General features: G+C 44.0%; 1 protein-coding gene across 2 annotated transcripts in view; it reads left to right on the top strand.

Moving 5' to 3' along the window:
• Nucleotides 1-21595, top strand: part of LOC139537936 (neurobeachin-like) — a 314233-nt gene that overhangs the window by 250545 nt on the left and 42093 nt on the right. For both annotated transcript variants that reach the window (XM_071339839.1, XM_071339838.1), the window contains 7 exons: nucleotides 543-604; nucleotides 15074-15138; nucleotides 15579-15687; nucleotides 15947-16113; nucleotides 17578-17702; nucleotides 19438-19590; nucleotides 20434-20570. In XM_071339839.1, coding sequence (XP_071195940.1) covers nucleotides 543-604; nucleotides 15074-15138; nucleotides 15579-15687; nucleotides 15947-16113; nucleotides 17578-17702; nucleotides 19438-19590; nucleotides 20434-20570 — 818 coding nt within the window. The remainder of the gene's footprint in view (nucleotides 1-542; nucleotides 605-15073; nucleotides 15139-15578; nucleotides 15688-15946; nucleotides 16114-17577; nucleotides 17703-19437; nucleotides 19591-20433; nucleotides 20571-21595) is intronic.

Here is a 21595-nt window from a genome sequence, read left to right on the forward strand (position 1 = left end):
CCTGTGTCTCTCTGTAGGTCTCTTGACTTCCTGTGTCTCTCTGTAGGTCTCCTGACCTTCCTGTGTCTCTCTGTAGGTCTCCTGACCTTCCTGTGTGTCTCTCTGTAGGTCTCCTGACCTTCCTGTGTCTCTCTGTAGGTCTCCTGACTTCCTGTGTCTCTCTGTAGGTCTCCTGACTTCCTGTGTCTCTCTCTGTAGGTCTCCTGACCTTCCTGTGTCTCTCTCTGTAGGTCTCCTGACCTTCCTGTGTGTCTCTCTGTAGGTCTCTTGACTTCCTGTGTGTCTCTCTGTAGGTCTCCTGACTTCCTGTGTCTCTCTCTGTAGGTCTCCTGACCTTCCTGTGTCTCTCTCTGTAGGTCTCCTGACTTCCTGTGTCTCTCTCTGTAGGTCTCCTGACCTTCCTGTGTGTCTCTCTGTAGGTCTCCTGACTTCCTGTGTCTCTCTCTGTAGGTCTCCTGACCTTCCTGTGTCTCTCTCTGTAGGTCTCCTGACTTCCTGTGTGTCTCTCTGTAGGTCTCCTGACTTCCTGTGTCTCTCTGCAGGTTTGGTGTGTATGAAGTCCAGTACTTCAGTAGTAGAGCTGGTGATGCTGCTCTGTTCTCAGGTACGTACTCCTGTACTCTCTCTGTTTCACACTCTCTCTGTCTCTCTCTCTCTGTGTCTCTCTCTCTCTGTCTCTCTCTCTGTGTGTCTCTCTCTCTGTCTCTCTGTCTCTGTGTGTCTCTCTCTCTGTCTCTGTGTGTCTCTATCTCTGTATCTGTGTGTCTCTCGGTCTCTGTCTCTGTGTGTCTCTCTCTCTGTCTCGCTGTCTCTCTCTCTCACTGTCTCTCTCTGTCTCTCTCTGTCTCGCTCTCTTTCTGTTTCTGTTTTTGTCTCTCTCTCTCTCTCTCTCTCTCTCTCTCTCTCTCTCTCTCTCTCTCTCTCTCTCTCTCTCTCTCTCTCTTGCTCTGTCTCTCTCTGTCTCGCTCTGTCTCTGTTTCTGTCTCTCTCTTTATATACACTACCGTTCAAAGGTTTGGGGTCACTTTCAAAAACAAATGTCCTTGTTTTTGAAAGAAAAGCTAATTTTTTGTCCATTCAAATAACATCAAATTGATCAGAAATACAGTGTAGACATTGTTAATGTTGTAAATGACTATTGTAGCTGGAAACGGTAGATTTTTTATAGAATATCTACATAGCCGTACAGAGGCCATTGTCAGCAACCATCACTCCTGTGTTCCAATGACACGTTGTGTTAGCTAATCCAAGTTTATCATTTTAAAAGGCTAGTTGGTCATTAGAAAACCTTTTTGCAATTATGTTATTACAGCTGAAAACTGTTGTTCTGATTAAAGAAGCAATAAAACTGGCCTTCTTTAGACCAGTTGAGTATCTGGAGCATCAGCATTTGTGGGTTCGATTACAGGCTCAAAATGGCCAGAAACAAATAACTTTCTTCTGAAACTCATCAGTCTATTCTTGTTCTGAGAAATGAAGGCTTTTCCATGCGAGAAATTGCCAAGAAGCTGAAGATCTCGTACAACGCTGTGTACTACTCCCTTCACAGAACAGTGCAAACTGGCTCTAACCAGAATAGAAAGAGGAGTGGGAGGCCCTGGTGCACAACTGAGCAAGAGGACAGTTACCTTAGAGTGTCTAGTTTGAGAAACAGACACCTCACAAGTCCTCAACTGGCAGCTTCATTAAATAGTACCCGCAAAACACCAGTCTCTCCATCTATTACTGATGTCCTTCCTCTACCCTCAACCTCTCCCATCTATTACTGATGTCCTTCCTCAAGCTCTCCCATCTATTTCTGATGTCCTTCCTCTACCCTCAACGTCTCCCATCTATTACTGATGTCCGTCCTCTACCCTCAACCTCTCCCATCTATTGCTGATGTCCTTCCTCTACCCTCAACCTCTCCCATCTATTAATGATGTCCTTCCTCTACCCTCTCCATCTATTACTGATGTCCGTCCTCTACCCTCAACCTCTCCCATCTATTGCTGATGTCCTTCCTCTACCCTCAACCTCTCCCATCTATTACTGATGTCCTTCCTCTACCCTCTCCATCTATTACTGATGTCCGTCCTCTACCCTCAACCTCTCCCATCTATTAATGATGTCCTTCCTCAACCTCTCCCATCTATTACTGATGTCCTTCCTCTACCCTCAACCTCTCCCATCTATTACTGATGTCCTTCCTCTACCCTCAACCTCTCCCATCTATTACTGATGTCCTTCCTCAACCCTCAACCTCTCCTATCTATTACCGATGTCCTTCCTCTACCCTCTCCATCTATTACTGATGTCCTTCCTCTACCCTCAACCTCTCCCATCTATTACTGATGTCCTTCCTCTACCCTCAACCTCTCCCATCTATTACTGATGTCCTTCCTCTACCCTCAACATCTATTACTGATGTCATTCCTCTACCCTCAACCTCTCCCATCTTTTACTGATGTCCTTCCTCTACCCTCAACATCTATTACTGATGTCATTCCTCTACCCTCAACCTCTCCCATCTATTACTGATGTCCTTCCTCTACCCTCAACCTCTCCCATCTATTACTGATGTCCTTCCTCTACCCTCAACATCTATTACTGATGTCATTCCTCTACCCTCAACCTCTCCCATCTTTTACTGATGTCCTTCCTCTACCCTCTCCCATCTATTACTGATGTCCTTCCTCTACCCTCAACCTCTCCCATCTATTACTGATGTCCTTCCTCTACTCTCAACCTCTCCCATCTATTTCTGATGTCCTTCCTCTACCCTCAACCTCTCCCATCTATTTCTGATGTCCTTCCTCAACCTCTCCCATCTATTACTGATGTCCTTCCTCTACCCTCAACCTCTCCCATCTATTACTGATGTCCTTCCTCAACCTCTCCCATCTATTTCTGATGTCCTTCCTCTACCCTCAACCTCTCCCATCTATTACTGATGTCCTTCCTCTACCCTCAACCTCTCCCATCTATTACTGATGTCCTTCCTCAACCTCTCCCATCTATTTCTGATGTCCTTCCTCTACCCTCAACCTCTCCAATCTATTACTGATATCCGTCCTCTACCCTCAACCTCTCCCATCTATTACTGATGTCCTTCCTCTACCCTCAACCTCTCCCATCTATTACCGATGTCCTTCCTCTACCCTCTCCATCTATTACTGATGTCCTTCCTCTACCCTCAACCTCTCCCATCTATTAATGATGTCCTTCCTCTACCCTCTCCATCTATTACTGATGTCCTTCCTCTACCCTCAACCTCTCCCATCTATTACTGATGTCCTTCCTCTACCCTCAACCTCTCCAATCTATTACTGATGTCCTTCCTCTACCCTCAACCTCTCCCATCTATTACTGATGTCCGTCCTCTACCCTCAACCTCTCCCATCTATTGCTGATGTCCTTCCTCTACCCTCAACCTCTCCCATCTATTACTGATGTCCTTCCTCTACCCTCAACCTCTCCATCTATTACTGATGTCCTTCCTCTACCCTCAACCTCTCCCATCTATTACCGATGTCCTTCCTCTACCCTCAACCTCTCACATCTATTACTGATGTCCTTCCTCTACCCTCAACCTCTCCCATCTATTACTGATGTCCTTCCTCTACCCTCAACCTCTCCAATCTATTACTGATGTCCTTCCTCTACCCTCAACCTCTCCCATCTATTACTGATGTCCTTCCTCTACCCTCAACCTCTCCCATCTATTACTGATGTCCTTCCTCTACCCTCAACCTCTCCCATCTATTACTGATGTCCTTCCTCTACCCTCAACGTCTCCCATCTATTATTGATGTCTTTCCTCTAGCCTCAACCTCTCCCATCTATTACTGATGTCCTTCCTCTACCCTCAACCTCTCCCATCTATGACTGATGTCCTTCCTCTACCCTCAACATCTATTACTGATGTCCTTCCTCTACCCTCAATCTCTCCCATCTATTACTGATGTCCTTCCTCTACCCTCAACCTCTCCATCTATTACTGATGTCCTTCCTCTACCCTCAACCTCTCCCATCTATTACTGATGTCCTTCCTCTAACCTCAACCTCTCCCATCTATTACTGATGTCCTTCCTCTACCCTCAACATCTATTACTGATGTCCTTCCTCTACCCTCAACCTCTCCCATCTATTACTGATGTCCTTCCTCTACTCTCAACCTCTCCCATCTATTACTGATGTCCTTCCTCTAGCCTCAACCTCTCCCATCTATTACTGATGTCCTTCCTCTAGCCTCAACCTCTCCCATCAATTACTGATGTCCTTCCTCTACCCTCAACCTCTCCCATCTATTACTGATGTCCTTCCTCTACCCTCAACCTCTCCCATCTATTTCTGATGTCCTTCCTCTAGCCTCAACCTCTCCATCTATTACTGATGTCCTTCCTCTACCCTCAACATCTATTACTGATGTCCTTCCTCTACCCTCAACCTCTCCCATCTATTACTGATGTCCTTCCTCTACCCTCAACCTCTCCCATCTATTACTGATGTCCTTCCTCTACCCTCAACCTCTCCCATCTATTACTGATGTCCTTCCTCTACCCTCAACCTCTCCCATCTATTACTGATGTCCTTCCTCTACCCTCAACCTCTCCCATCTATTACTGATGTCCTTCCTCTACCCTCAACCTCTCCCATCTATTACTGATGTCCTTCCTCTACCCTCAACCTCTCCCATTCTGATGTCATCCTCTCCCATCTTTCTGATGTCCTTCCTCTACCCTCAACCTCTCCCATCTATTACTGATGTCCTTCCTCTACCCTCAACCTCTCCCATCTATTACTGATGTCCTTCCTCTACCCTCAACCTCTCCCATCTATTACTGATGTCATTCCTCTACCCTCAACCTCTCCCATCTATTAATGATGTCCTTCCTCTACCCTCAACATCTATTACTGATGTCCTTCCTCTACCCTCAACATCTATGACTGATGTCCTTCCTCTACCCTCAACCTCTCCCATCTATTACTGATGTCCTTCCTCTACTCTCAACCTCTCCCATCTATTACTGATGTCCTTCCTCTACCCTCAACATCTATGACTGATGTCCTTCCTCTACCCTCAACCTCTCCCATCTATTACTGATGTCCTTCCTCTACTCTCAACCTCTCCCATCTATTACTGATGTCCTTCCTCTACCCTCAACCTCTCCATCTATTACTGATGTCCTTCCTCTACCCTCAACCTCTCCCATCTATTACTGATGTCCTTCCTCTACCCTCAACCTCTCCCATCTATTACTGATGTCCTTCCTCTACCCTCAACCTCTCCCATCTATTACTGATGTCCTTCCTCTAACCTCAACCTCTCCAATCTATTACTGATGTCCTTCCTCTACCCTCAACATCTATTACTGATGTCCTTCCTCTACCCTCAACCTCTCCCATCTATTAATGATGTCCTTCCTCTACCCTCAACCTCTCCCATCTATTACCGATGTCCTTCCTCTACCCTCTCCATCTATTACTGATGTCCTTCCTCTACCCTCAACCTCTCCCATCTATTACTGATGTCCTTCCTCTACCCTCAACCTCTCCCATCTATTACTGATGTCCTTCCTCTACCCTCAACCTCTCCCATCTATTACTGATGTCCTTCCTCTACCCTCAACCTCTCCCATCTATTACTGATGTCCTTCCTCTACCCTCAACATCTATTACTGATGTCCTTCCTCTACCCTCAACCTCTCCCATCTATTTCTGATGTCCTTCCTCTACCCTCAACCTCTCCCATCTATTACTGATGTCCTTCCTCTAGCCTCAACCTCTCCTATCTATTACTGATGTCCTTCCTCTACCCTCAACATCTATTACTGATGTCCTTCCTCTACTCTCAACCTCTCCCATCTATTACTGATGTCCTTCCTCTACCCTCAACCTCTCCCATCTATTTCTTATGTCCTTCCGGTTTGATTTCTATTTGCCATATCTTTCAAACTTTCACAACATTTCTGAACCCCTTTATTCTCATAGTTTCTACAGATTATAAATTGAAAATAAACATTTTTTCTAAAAGTATTATGATATTATTGATCGCTTGACTATGACTTTTCAAATCACCCAGTTGGACAGGTTTCTCAATTCCCTTTCTTAGGTTTTTGCATTCTTCATCAAACCATTTGTTATTGTTAATTTTCTTAGATTGTCTGCTTGAAATGTCTAGTTTTTATAGGGAAGCTGAGAGCTCAGATATACTGTTTAGGTTTTCTACTGCCAAGTTTACACCTTCACTATTACAGTGGAACGTTTTGTCCAGGAAGTTGTCTGAAAGGGATTGAATTTGTTGTTGCCTAATTGTTTTTTGGTAGGTTTCCAAGCTACATTCCTTCCACCTGTAGCATTTCTTAATGTTACTCAGTTCCTTTGGTTCTGATGCCTCATGATTGAGCATTGCTCTGTTCAGGTATTCTGTGATTTTGCTGTGATCTGATAGGGGTGTCAGTGGACTGACTGTGAACGTTCTGAGAGACTCTGGGTTGAGGTCAGTGATAAAGTAGTCTACAGTGCTACTGCCAAGGGATGAGCTGTAGGTGTACCTAATATAGGAGTCCCCTCCAAGCCTACAATTGACTATGTACATTCCCCAGTGTACGACAGAGCTGCAGGAGTTGTGACCCGTTTTTGTTGTCGTAGTTGTGTCTCTCTCTCTCTCTCTCTTCCTTTCCTTCCCTCTCTCTCTCTGAATCATAATGCATTATGTATGTACTCATTAAAGTGTGCTTATAATGCATTATGAAGAGGATATTCATAGGAAGTGTTATAATGAATAATGAAGAGGATATTCATAGGAAGTGTTATAATGCATTATGAAGAGGATATTCTTAGGAAGTGTTATAATGCATTATGAAGGGGATATTCATAGGAAGTGTTATAATGCATTATGAAGAGGATATTCATAGGAAGTGTTATAATGCGTTATGAAGAGGATATTCATAGGAAGTGTTATAATGCATTATGAAGAGGATATTCATAGGAAGTGTTATAATGCATTATGAAGAGGATATTCATAGGAAGTGTTATAATGCATTATGAAGAGGATATTCTTAGGAAGTGTTATAATGCATTATGAAGAGGATATTCATAGGAAGTGTTATAATGCATTATGAAGAGGATATTCATAGGAAGTGTTATAATGCGTTATGGAGAGGATATTCATAGGAAGTGTTATAATGCATTATGAAGAGGATATTCATATGAAGTGTTATAATGCATTACGAAGAGGATATTCATAGGAAGTGTTATAATGCATTACGAAGAGGATATTCATAGGAAGTGTTATAATGAATAATGAAGAGGATATTCATAGGAAGTGTTATAATGAATAATGAAGAGGATATTCTTAGGAAGTGTTATAATGCATTACGAAGAGGATATTCATATGAAGTGTTATAATGAATAATGAAGAGGATATTCATTATCCAACCATGTCCTCTCTCTCTCTACTGTCTTTACTATATTATCCAACCATGTCCTCTCTCTGCTGTCTTTTACTATATTATTCAACCATGTCCTCTCTCTCTCTGCCGTCTTTACTATATTATCCAACCATGTCCTCTCTCTCTCTGATGTCTTTTACTATATTATCCAACCATGTCCTCTCTCTCTGCTGTATTTACTATATTATCCAACCATGTCCTCTCTCTCTCTGCTGTCTTTACTATATTATCCAACCATGTCCTCTCTCTCTCTGTCTTTTACTATATTATCCAACCATGTCCTCTCTCTCTGCTGTATTTACTATATTATCCAACCATGTCCTCTCTCTCTCTGCTGTCTTTACTATATTATCCAACCATGTCCTCTCTCTCTGCTGTATTTTACTATATTATCCAACCATGTCCTCTCTCTCTCTGCTGTCTTTACTATATTATCCAACCATGTCCTCTCTCTGCTGTCTTTTACTATATTATCCAACCATGTCCTCTCTCTCTGCTGTCTTTACTATATTATCCAACCATGTGCTCTCTCTGCTGTCTTTTACTATATTATCCAACCATGTCCTCTCTCTCTGCTGTCTTTACTATATTATCCAACCATGTCCTCTCTCTCTCTGCTGTCTTTACTATATTATCCAACCATGTCCTCTCTCTGCTGTCTTTTACTATATTATCCAACCATGTCCTCTCTCTCTGCTGTCTTTACTATATTATCCAACCATGTCCTCTCTCGCTCTGCTGTCTTTTACTATATTATCCAACCATGTCCTCTCTCTCTCTCTGCTGTCTTTTACTATATTATCCAACCACGTCCTCTCTCTCTGCTGTATTTTACTATATTATCCAACCATGTCCTCTCTCTCTCTGCTGTCTTTACTATATTATCCAACCATGTCCTCTCTCTCTGCTGTATTTTACAATATTATCCAACCATGTCCTCTCTCTGCTGTCTTTTACTATATTATCCAACCATGTCCTCTCTCTCTCTGTTGTCTTTTACTATATTATCCAACCATGTCCTCTCTCTCTCTCTCTACTGTCTTTTACTATATTATCCAACCATGTCCTCTATCTGTGGTCTTTTACTATATTATCCAACCATGTCCTCTCTCTGCTGTCTATACTATATTATCCAACCATGTCCTCTCTCTCTCTGTTGTCTTTTACTGTATTATCCAACCATGTCCTCTCTCTCTCTGCTGTCTTTTACTATATTATCCAACCATGTCCTCTATCTGTGGTCTTTTACTATATTATCCAACCATGTCCTCTCTCTGCTGTCTTTACTATATTATCCAACCATGTCCTCTCTCTCTCTCTGCTGTCTTTTGCTATATTATCCAACCATGTCCTCTCTCTCTCTGCTGTATTTTACTATATTATCCAACCATGTCCTCTCTCTCTCTGCTGTCTTTTACTATATTATCCAACCATGTCCTCTCTCTCTCTGATGTCTTTTACTATATTATCCAACCATGTCCTCTCTCTCTCTGCTGTCTTTTACTATATTATCCAACCATGTCCTCTCTCTCTCTGTTGTCTTTTACTATATTATCCAACCATGTCCTCTCTCTCTCTGCTGTCTTTTACTATATTATCCAACCATGTCCTCTCTCTCTCTCTGCTGTCTTTACTATATTATCCAACCATGTTCTCTCTCTCTCTGCTGTATTTTACTATATTATCCAACCATGTCCTCTCTCTCTCTGCTGTCTTTTACTATATTATCCAACCATGTCCTCTCTCTCTGATGTCTTTACTATATTATCCAACCATGTCCTCTCTCTCTCTGCTGTATTTTACTATATTATCCAACCATGTCCTCTCTCTCTCTGCTGTCTTTACTATATTATCCAACCATGTCCTCTCTCTGCTGTCTTTTACTATATTATCCAACCATGTCCTCTCTCTCTGCTGTCTTTACTATATTATCCAACCATGTGCTCTCTCTGCTGTCTTTTACTATATTATCCAACCATGTCCTCTCTCTCTGCTGTCTTTACTATATTATCCAACCATGTCCTCTCTCTCTCTGCTGTCTTTACTATATTATCCAACCATGTCCTCTCTCTGCTGTCTTTTACTATATTATCCAACCATGTCCTCTCTCTCTGCTGTCTTTACTATATTATCCAACCATGTCCTCTCTCGCTCTGCTGTCTTTTACTATATTATCCAACCATGTCCTCTCTCTCTCTCTGCTGTCTTTTACTATATTATCCAACCACGTCCTCTCTCTCTGCTGTATTTTACTATATTATCCAACCATGTCCTCTCTCTCTCTGCTGTCTTTACTATATTATCCAACCATGTCCTCTCTCTCTGCTGTATTTTACAATATTATCCAACCATGTCCTCTCTCTGCTGTCTTTTACTATATTATCCAACCATGTCCTCTCTCTCTCTGTTGTCTTTTACTATATTATCCAACCATGTCCTCTCTCTCTCTCTCTACTGTCTTTTACTATATTATCCAACCATGTCCTCTATCTGTGGTCTTTTACTATATTATCCAACCATGTCCTCTCTCTGCTGTCTTTACTATATTATCCAACCATGTCCTCTCTCTCTCTGTTGTCTTTTACTGTATTATCCAACCATGTCCTCTCTCTCTCTGCTGTCTTTTACTATATTATCCAACCATGTCCTCTATCTGTGGTCTTTTACTATATTATCCAACCATGTCCTCTCTCTGCTGTCTTTACTATATTATCCAACCATGTCCTCTCTCTCTCTCTGCTGTCTTTTGCTATATTATCCAACCATGTCCTCTCTCTCTCTGCTGTATTTTACTATATTATCCAACCATGTCCTCTCTCTCTCTGCTGTCTTTTACTATATTATCCAACCATGTCCTCTCTCTCTCTGATGTCTTTTACTATATTATCCAACCATGTCCTCTCTCTCTCTGCTGTCTTTTACTATATTATCCAACCATGTCCTCTCTCTCTCTGTTGTCTTTTACTATATTATCCAACCATGTCCTCTCTCTCTCTGCTGTCTTTTACTATATTATCCAACCATGTCCTCTCTCTCTCTGCTGTCTTTACTATATTATCCAACCATGTTCTCTCTCTCTCTGCTGTATTTTACTATATTATCCAACCATGTCCTCTCTCTCTCTGCTGTCTTTTAGTATATTATCCAACCATGTCCTCTCTCTCTGATGTCTTTACTATATTATCCAACCATGTCCTCTCTCTCTCTGCTGTATTTTACTATATTATCCAACCATGTCCTCTCTCTCTCTGCTGTCTTTTACTATATTATCCAACCATGTCCTCTCTCTCTCTGCTGTCTTTTACTATATTATCCAACCATGTCCTCTCTCTCTCTGCTGTCTTTTACTATATTATCCAACCATGTCCTCTCTCTCTCTGCTGTCTTTTACTATATTATCCAACCATGTCCTCTCTCTCTCTGCTGTCTTTTACTATATTATCCAACCATGTCCTCTCTCTCTCTGCTGTCTTTTACTATATTATCCAACCATGTCCTCTCTCTCTCTGCTGTCTTTTACTATATTATCCAACCATGTCCTCTCTCTCTCTGCTGTCTTTTACTATATTATCCAACCATGTCCTCTCTCTCTCTGCTGTCTTTTACTATATTATCCAACCATGTCCTCTCTCTCTCTGCTGTCTTTTACTATATTATCCAACCATGTCCTCTCTCTCTCTGCTGTATTTTACTATATTATCCAACCATGTCCTCTCTCTCTCTGCTGTCTTTTACTATATTATCCAACCATGTCCTCTCTCTCTCGGCTGTCTTGGTCTTTGAGGACCAAGCGCCACTTTGGGAAACACCGATATCCCAAACAGGGTGTGGCAGGGCCCGTAAATAACATGCAGAAGTAGAAACAGAATGGTTCTCACCTCTGACTTTCGTTCTTCAGATTTGTCCTCTCGGGTGTGTGAGTGGTTTTCCGCTAGTTGTTCAAGATTACAGTTGAGATGTTCTTGTCCTTTGAGGGGTCCGCTTCTCTCATCCTCCTCTCCTCTCTTCTCCGCTCCAGTCCTCTCCTTTCCCAGACTCCTCTCCTCTCTTCTCCTTTCCAGTCCTCTCCTTACCCAACCTCCTCTTCTCTCCGCTCCAGTCCTCTCCTTTCCCAAACTCCTCTCTTCTCCTCTCCAGTCCTGTCCTTACCCAACCTTCTCTCCTCTCTTCTCCTCTCCAGTCCTGTCCTTTCTTCTTTCTATCCATTTCCTCCTAACTTTTCTGCTGTCCCATCCTTTGCTCCTCTTCTCCTTCCGATGTTGTCTCCGTCCAGTCCCCCTTTCTTCTCCTCTCCTCTCCTCCTATGACATCCTCCTCTCTCTCTCATCCTCTCCTCTATATTCTACACTCCTCACTTTCCTTTATCTCTCATTCCCTCCTCCCCTCTTCCCTCCTTTCCTCTCCTCTCATCCCCCTCTCATCTCCTCCCCTCCTCTCATCCCCTTCTCCTGTCCTCTCCTCTTCCTGTCAGTGTGTCTAGTATTACCCAGGGCTCCAGCCTTGTCTTCCATTAGGGGCCCATGGGACAGAACCCCAGCCCGGATATTGATCCCTGGGATGGGGAAGTGAACCTGAGACGCTCCTCTGAGTTCTCCAGACCCATCCCAGCCATTGAGATAATGTAGCTCTCTCCACTCTCTCTCTCTCTCTCTCTCTCTCTCTCTCTCTCTCTCTCTCTCTCTCTCTCTCTCTCTCTCTCTCTCTCTCTCTCTCTCTCTCTCTCTCTGTCTCTCGCTCTCTCTGTCTCTCTCTCTCTCTTTCTCTCTCTCTCTCTCTTCTCTCTCTCTCTCTCTTTCTCTCTCTCTCTCTGTCTCTCTCTCTCTGTCTCTCTCTGTCTCTCTCTCTCTCTTTCTCTCTCTCTCTCTCTCTGGCATACATAAACAGGGTGTGAGTTTCAAGTTTGGTGAAGATCATTTTCACCATAAAAAATGCACCTTCATAATAAAAGCATTACCTGCATAATCACATTTGTGGTCACTTTTGATAATGTGAAGAAATAGTCTAATATATAATGTGAAGAAATAGCCTGATAGTTGATCAACATTTTAAGCTAAACGTTCTGATCTGTTGCTTCAGCCTCAGTTGTTTTTAATGTAAGTGGTTGTATTAGTTTGGGATCTATCGCATCCTATAATAACTGTCCCAGACTGTTGGGAATATTTATTTCTCGCACAGAATAGAACAGGTCGACTGTTGCACTATGGGGGATAGTAGATTGACAGACTAGTGCTGTTGCTGTTTGTTAGGTCTACTCATCTTACTGGCTGACTAAAAGTAAAATGTGGACAGTTCTTCCAATATCTTCAGTATGCACCTCGGAATTGGATCAGGACACGTGTAGTTGCGTCCCCGATGTGTCTGTCTTCACTTGTAGTGAGAAAGACCCGATCACGTGATGTAGAGCCATGTGAGTGAGAGGTGCTTCGGAGCGCACAGCACTCAGGGAGAAGGGAAGAACGGCCACTGGCCGCAGAAGACATAGAAAGTCCATTATGTTCACACAAAGGGGGATGCTGCCGGGATATTCCAGGCAATTATCAAGTGCTTGTCAAATTGTGAACGAGAGAATGATGAAGTGTGTACAGCCGGCACAAAAAAACTAAGCAGAGCTCATACCTGTTTATAGTTACTTTTTTTCAAATCATCATTAGAGTCTCATCATGCAGCCTTAGAATGTATTAAACATCAAAACATATAGCCCAACGTTTGTAGAACAACTAATGTTACGTTAATAACTCTAAATTAAGCATATAGGAAGACATGTTTCTTTGTTAACCTCTCAATACAGAATAGCAGCATGTGAACACTCCCTCAAATCCTTTGGAGGAAATAGCCTTTCTCTTTTATTCAGCTTTAATCAATTGTATTCTAAAATAAATAATGGATTTATTGTGAAGGTGTAGACTATATTACATGGATTTATTAGACTTTTTAAAGTGTAGATGTTCCACAGGTCTGCGGCCTGTGGGCTGTGTGGAAGACAGGAGATGCTAAACGTGATTATGTTAATTAACGGTCAATTACTGTGGGACCGACAGTTATTTGCTTGAGAATCACCAGCTGATTAAATGTTGTGACCACCACAGCCCTAATCACAACGAAATGTCCTGTTGGGGAAAATATTTGTTGACAAATATTTTGGGGAATTTGTGTGTTTGTATTTCATCCCAATGTTATCCCTGTCACCTGGTTTGCTATGAAGCTGAGAGATGGAGAAATGTAGCCGTAAGAAGAGCTGTTGATGCAAGTGGTCCGTGGTGGTTAGTAGTGGTCAGTAGTGGTCAGTAGTGGTTAGTAGTGGTCCGTGGTGGTTAGTAGTGGTCCGTGGTGGTTAGTAGTGGTCAGTAGTGGTTAGTAGTGGTCAGTAGTGGTCAGTAGTGGTCAGTGGTGGTTAGTAGTGGTTAGTAGTGGTCTGTGGTGGTTAGTAGTGGTCAGTAGTGGTTAGTAGTGGTCTGTGGTGGTTAGTAGTGGTCAGTAGTGGTCAGTAGTGGTCAGTAGTGGTTAGTAGTGGTCCGTGGTGGTTAGTAGTGGTCCGTGGTGGTTAGTAGTGGTTAGTAGTGGTCAGTAGTGGTTAGTAGTGGTCAGTAATGGTCAGTAGTGGTCAGTAGTGGTCAGTGGTGGTTAGTAGTGGTCTGTGGTGGTTAGTAGTGGTTAGTAGTGGTCAGTAGTGGTTAGTAGTGGTTAGTAGTGTTCAGTAGTGGTTAGTAGTGGTTAGTAGTGGTTAGTAGTGGTCAGTGGTGGTTAGTAGCGGTCAGTGGTGGTTAGTAGTGGTCAGTGGTGGTTAGTAGTGGTTAGTAGTGGTCAGTAGTGGTTAGTAGTGGTTAGTAGTGTTCAGTAGTGGTTAGTAGTGGTCAGTAGTGGTTAGTAGTGGTCAGTGGTGGTTAGTAGCGGTCAGTGGTGGTTAGTAGCGGTCAGTGGTGGTTAGTAGTGGTCAGTGGTGGTTAGTAGTGGTTAGTAGTGGTCCGTGCTGGTTATTAGTGGTTAGTAGTGTTCAGTAGTGGTTAGTAGTGGTCAGTAGTGGTCAGTAGTGGTTAGTAGTGGTCAGTAGTGGTTAGTAGTGGCCAGTAGTGGTTAGTAGTGGTTAGTAGTGGTCAGCGGTGGTTAGTAGTGGTTAGTAGTGGTTAGTGGTGGTCAGTGGTGGTTAGTAGTGGCCAGTAGTGGTCAGTAGTGGTTAGTAGTGGCCAGTAGTGGTCAGTAGTGGTTAGTGGTGGTCAGTAGTGGTCAGTAGTGGTCAGTGGTGGTCAGTAGTGGTCAGTAGTGGTCAGTAGTGGTTAGTAGTGGTCAGTAGTGGGCAGTAGTGGTTAGTAGTGGTTAGTAGTGGTCAGTAGTGGTTAGTAGTGGTCAGTGGTGGTTAGTAGTGGTCAGTAGTGGTTAGTAGTGGTCTGTGGTGGTTAGTAGTGGTTAGTAGTGGTCAGTTGTGGTTAGTAGTGGTTAGTAGTGGTCAGTAGTGGTTAGTAGTGGTCAGTAGTGGTCAGTAGTGGTTAGTAGTGGTCAGTGGTGGTTAGTAGTGGTTAGTAGTGGTCAGTATTGATCAGTGGTGGTCTATAGTGGTCTGTAGTGGTCCGTGGTGGTCTATAATGGTCTATAGTGGTCAGTAGTGGTCCGTGTGTGACCTTGTGTCTGTGTTGTGTTTCCAGGAGTGGCAGAACTCAATCCAGAAGAACGCCGGTCTGGCCTTCATCGAGCTCATTAACGAGGGAAGGTAATCAATCACCTATCACATTGATCTATCTATATTATACTGCTTAATATATTATCACCATCAGGAATCGTATGCTCATGTCTGTGTGACAGATTTCACCTTACTTATTGCACAGCTATAAGGAGTTTCTCCCTCCCTCACCCCCCATTCTGTCTCTCTCTCCCTCTCCTCACCCTCCCACTCCCACTCTCTCACTCTCCTCACCCTCCCACTCTCTCTCCTCACCCCCCACTCTGTCTCCCTCCCTCACCACCCCACTCTGTCCCTCTCCCTCCCTCACCCCTCCACTCTGTCTCTTCTCTCTCCCTCTCCTCACCACCCCACTCTGTCCCTCTCCCTCCCTCACCCCTCCACTCTGTCTCTTATCTTTCCCTCCCTCACCTCCCCACTCTGTCCCTCTCCCTCCCCTTCTCCTCCACATCTTCCCTCTCTCACCTCAGACTGCTGTGCCATGCTATGAAGGACCATATTGTGCGTGTGGCCAACGAGGCAGAGTTTATCCTGAACAGGCAGAGAGCTGAAGACGTACACAAACATGCTGAGTTTGAGGTGAACACAGAGTCTGTCTGACTGTCTGTCTGTCTGTCTGTCTGTCTGTCTGTCTGTCTGTCTGTCTGTCTGTCTGTCTGTCTGTCTGTCTGTCTGTCTCAGTAAATCTCCAGTCCACTGAAACATGATATCTATATATCTACATATCTCAACTTCACTCTCTTTTTCTTTCCCTCTCTCTACCCCTCCCCTCGCCACCCCCTCCCTTTCTTTCTCCCTCTCTCCCTCCCCACTTGTATCTCTCCCTCTACCCCCCCAGTCTAACTGTGCCCAGTACGCTGCTGACAGGAGGGAGGAGGAGAAGATGTGTGATCACCTGATCAGCGCTGCCAAGCACAGGGACCATGTGACCGCCAACCAATTGAAACAGAAGATACTCAACATCCTGACCAATAAGCACGGGGCATGGGGCACGATGTCACAGAGGTGAGAGGTAGTGGGAAGGACAGGGATGAAACACACACAGGGATAGGCTGGAAGGCTGTGATGTAGAGGGTTCTGTTAGGTTAGCTTTGAGACAGGAAGACTGGAAAACAGGAAGTATCTGCCTTCTTGCTCAGACACGCATATTTTAAATTGATTGACATGTGCCTTTCATTCATTCAGAGCTCACCCTTAGTCGAGGAGGAGGAGCTAACGTCCTCACTAAATCACAGCACACAGCCGTAACGTTAAGACTAGGGGGAGGAGCTAACGTCCTCACTAAATCACAGCCGTAACGTTAAGACTAGGAGGAGGAGCTAACGTCCTCACTAAATCACAGCCGTAACATTAAGACTAGGAGGAGGAGCTAACGTTCTCACTAAATCACAGCACACAGCCATAACGTTAAGACTAGGAGGAGGAGCTAACGTCCTCACTAAATCACAGCCGTAACGTTAAGACTAGGAGGAGGAGCTAACGTTCTCACTAAATCACAGCACACAGCCGTAACGTTAAGACTAGGAGGAGGAGCTAACGTTCTCACTAAATCACAGCACACAGCCGTAACGTTAAGACTAGGAGGAGGAGCTAACGTCCTCACTAAATCACAGCACACAGCCATAACGTTAAGACTAGGAGGAGGAGCTAACGTCCTCACTAAATCACAGCACACAGCCGTAACGTTAAGACTAGGAGGAGGAGCTAACGTCCTCACTAAATCACAGTACACAGCCGTAACGTTAAGACTAGGAGGAGGAGCTAACGTCCTCACTAAATCACAGCACACAGCCGTAACGTTAAGACTAGGAGGAGGAGCTAACGTCCTCACTAAATCACAGCACACAGCCGTAACGTTAAGACTAGGAGGAGGAGCTAACGTTCTCACTAAATCACAGCACACAGCCGTAACGTTAAGACTAGGAGGAGGAGCTAACGTTAACGTCCTCACTAAATCACAGTACACAGCCGTAACGTTAAGACTAGGAGGAGGAGCTAACGTCCTCACTAAATCACAGTACACAGCCGTAGCGTTAAGACTAGGAGGAGGAGCTACCGTCCTCACTAAATCACAGCACACAGCCGTAACGTTAAGACTAGGAGGAGGAGCTAACGTCCTCACTAAATCACAGCACACAGCCGTAACGTTAAGACTAGGAGGAGGAGCTAACGTCCTCACTAAATCACAGCCGTAACGTTAAGACTAGGAGGAGGAGCTAACGTCCTCACTAAATCACAGTACACAGCCGTAACGTTAAGACTAGGAGGAGGAGCTAACGTTCTCACTAAATCACAGTACACAGCCGTAACGTTAAGACTAGGAGGAGGAGCTAACGTGACCTTTTATGTCTATTCATCTGAATATGTCTTTATTGTTATTATTGAGCCTTGTGTTCCGCCCCCTTTCTCTCTCTCAGCCAATTACATGAGCTGCTTTAACTTATTTACCAACTTCTTTTATTACCTCAGCCAATTACATGACTTCTGGCGTCTGGACTACTGGGAGGACGACCTGAGGAGGAGGCGGAGATTCGTACGAAACCCCTTTGGCTCCACCCACCCTGATGTGTCACTTAAAGCCCTGGAGGACTATGGTCAGTCACCTATCCCAGAATACACTGCAAGTTAGTTAGTTACTTGACCATTTTTAAACAGCTGCTTCATGTACCATTTGGTATCAGCTACAGTTGAAGTCATAAGTTTACATACACTTAGGTTGGAGTCATTAAAACTTGTTTTTCAACCACTCCAGAAATTTCTTGTTAACAAACTATAGTTTTGGCAAGTCGGTTAGGACATCTACTTCGTGCATGACACAAGTCATTTTTCCAACATTGTTTACAGACAGATTATTTCACTTATAATTCACTGTATCACAATTCCAGTGGGTCAGAAGTTTACATCACTAAGTTGACTGGGCCTTTAAACAGCTTGGAAAATTCCAGAAAATGTTGTCATGACTGTAGAAGCTTCTGATAGGCTAATTTACATAATTTGAGTCAATTGGAGGTGTACCTGTGGATGTATTTCAAGGCCTACCTTAAAACTCAGTGCCTCTTTGCTTGACATCATGGGAAAATCAAAAGAAATCATCCAAGACCTCTGAAAAAAAATGTAGACCTCCACAAGTCTGGTTCATCATTGGGAGCAATTTCCAAATGCCTGAAGGTACCACGTTCATCTGTACAAACAATAGTACGCAACTATAAACACCATGGGACCACGCAGCCGTCATACCGCTCAGGAAGGAGACGCGTTCTGTCTCCAAGAGATGAACGTACTTTGGTGCGAAAAGTGCAAATCAATCCCAGAACAACAGCAAAGGACCTTGTGAAGATGCTGGAGGAAACAGGTACAAAAGTATCTATATCCACATTAAAACAAGGCTTATATCGACATAACCTGAAAGGCCTCTCAGCAAGGAAGAAGCCACTGCTCCAAAACCACCATAAAAAAGCCAGACTACGGTTTGCACATGGGGACAAAGATTGTACTTTTTAGAGAAATGTCCTCTGGTCTGACGAAACAAAAATAGAACTGTTTGGCCGTAATGACCATCGTTATGTTTGGAGGAAAAAGGGCTGTGCTTGCAAGCCGAAGAACACCCTCCCAACCGTGAAGGACGGGGGTGGCAGCATCATGTTGTGGGGGTGCTTTGCTGCAGGAGGTACTGGTGCACTTCACAAAATAGATGGTATCATGAGGCAGGAAAATTATGTGGATATATTGAAGCAACATCTCAAGACATCAGCCAGGAAGTTAAAGCTTGGTCGCAAATGGGTCTTCCAAATGGACAATGACCCCAAGCATACTTCCAAGGTTGTGGCAAAATGGCTTAAAGACAAAAAGTCAAGGTATTGGAGTGGCCATCACAAAGTCCTGACCTCAATCCTATAGAAAATTTGTGGACAGAACTGAAAAAGCGTGTGTGAGCAAGGAGGCCTACAAACCTGACTCAGTTACACCAGCTCTGTCAGGAGGAATGGGCTAAAATTCACCCAACTTATTGTGGAAAGCTTGTGGAAGGCTACCCGAAACGTTTGACCCAAGTTAAACAATTTAAAGGCAATGCTACCAAATACTAATTGAGTGTACTTCTGACCACTGGGAATGTGATGAAAGAAATAAAAGCTGAAATAAATCATTCTCTCTACTATTATTCTGACATTTCACATTCTTAAAATAAAGTGGTGATCCTAATTGACCTAAAACAGGGAATCTTTACTTGGATAAAATTTCAGGAACTGTGAAAAACTGAGTTTAAATGTATTTGGCTAAGGTGTATGTAAACTTCCGACTTCAACTGTATGTATTAATTGTGTTGTGTAGGTACGGAGGAGGAGGAAGAGGAGGGGTTTAAGTCTAAGAAGACCTTGCGCAGCCAATCAGTGGTCAGTCAGAACATGGAGACGGAGCTAATGCTGGAGGGAGACGAGGACACTGTCAGTCTGCTGCAGGAGAAAGAGATGGACAACCTGGCAGGTCAGACACACACACGTCCATCATGTGTTGATACCTTTCTGTTTGTATTCTCTTTCCTGGTTCATTTCAGACCACAGGAAGTTGGAGATGTTTTCTGGTTTTGGATTCTCTAGATTTTTGGATATAAATATGCAAAGTGTGGCTACTTTGAAGAATCTCAAATATAAAATATATTTTGATTTGTTTAACACTTTATTTTGGTTACTACATGCTTCCATATGTGTTATTTAATAGTTTTGATGTCTTCACTATTATTCTACAATGTAGAAAATAGTAAAAATATAGAAAAACTTTAGGTTTGATTAGGTGTGTCCAAACTTTTGACTGGTACCGTATTTGTACCAGGGGCACACCTTTGTTTTTAGAAGTGGATAAACACACCACTGCTGCTCTTCCATATATTTAGTGGATAAACACACCACTGCTGCTCTTCCATATATTTAGTGGATAAACACACCACTGCTGCTCTTCCATATATTTACATGTTCTTATTTCCATTCCTTTACTTAGATGTGTGTGTATTAGGAAGTTGTTGTGAAATTGTTAGATTTGTTAGATATTACTGCACTGTTGGAACTAGAAGCACAAGCATTTATCTTGTTAATGCTGGTTAACGCTGATCTGATAGTATCAGAAGCCCCAGTCTGTATCTGTTGTAATTCACTTAATAATTGATTATATTTTGATAGCTATTTTTTCCCAGCTGCTCAGAACTCCTACCATAGTTACCTCATCCTCCACCAATGTGTAGAACTGACGTACCTCTGTCTGTCTGTGTCTGTCTCTATCTGTCTGTCTGTCTGTCTGTCTGTCTGTCTGTCTGTCTGTCTGTCTGTCTGCTAGGCCCTGTGGTGCTCAGTACTCCAGCCCAGCTGGTATCTCCAGTAGTGGTGGTCCATGGGACTCTCTCCATCACCACCACTGAGATCTACTTTGAGGTGGACGAGGACGACCCTAGCTTCAAGAAGATCCACACCAAGGTAACAGGGAGATTGACACCATGGTAACAGTGAGATTGACACCATGGTAACAGTGAGATTGACACCATGGTAACAGTGAGATCGACACCATGGTTAATGCAATAACATAACTCATTCTCACTCTGTGTCTCTGTGTGCCTGTGTCTCTGTGTCTCTGTGTGCATGTGTCTCTGCGTCTCTGTGTGCCTGCGTCTCTGTCTCTGTGTGCCTGCGTCCCTGCGTATCTGTGTCTCTGTCTCTCTGTTTCTCTGTGTCTCTGTGTGTCTGTGTCTCTGTGTCTCTGTGTCTCTGTCTCTCTGTGTCTCTGCGTCCCTGCGTATCTGTGACTCTGTGTGCCTGTGTCACTGTGTCTCTGTGTGCCTGTGTCTCTGCGTCTCTGTGTGCCTGCGTCTCTGTCTCTGTGTGCCTGTGTCTCTGCGTCTCTGTGTCGCTGTGTAACTGCGTCCCTGCGTCTCTGTGTAACTGCGTCTCTGCGTCTCTGTGTCTCTGTGTGTCTGCGTCTCTGTGTGCCTGTGTTTCTGTGTCTCTGTGTAACTGCGTCCCTGCGTCTATGTCTCTCTGTTTCTCTGTGTGCCTGTGTCTCTGCGTCTCTGTGTGCCTGCGTCTCTGTCTCTGTGTGCCTGCGTCCCTGCGTCTCTGTGTCTCTGTCTCTCTGTTTCTCTGTGTCTCTGTGTGTCTGTGTCTCTGTGTCTCTGTGTCTCTGTGTCTCTGCGTCCCTGCGTCTCTGTGACTCTGTGTGCCTGTGTCACTGTGTCTCTGTGTGCCTGTGTCTCTGTGTCTCTGTGTGCCTGTGTCTCTGCGTACCTGTCTCTCTGTGTCTCTGTGTCGCTGTGTCTCTGTGTCTCTGTGTGCCTGTGTCTCTGTGTCTCTGTGTCTCTGCGTCCCTGTCTCTCTGTGTCTCTGTGTCTCTGTGTCTCTGTGTCTCTGTGTGCCTGTGTCTCTGTGTCTCTGTGTGCCTGTGTCTCTGCGTCCCTGTCTCTCTGTGTCTCTGTCTCTCTGTCTCTCTGTCTCTCTGCGTCTCTGTC

The sequence above is a fragment of the Salvelinus alpinus genome, chromosome 13 (assembly GCF_045679555.1).
Source record: "Salvelinus alpinus chromosome 13, SLU_Salpinus.1, whole genome shotgun sequence".
NCBI classification, from domain to species: domain Eukaryota; kingdom Metazoa; phylum Chordata; class Actinopteri; order Salmoniformes; family Salmonidae; genus Salvelinus; species Salvelinus alpinus.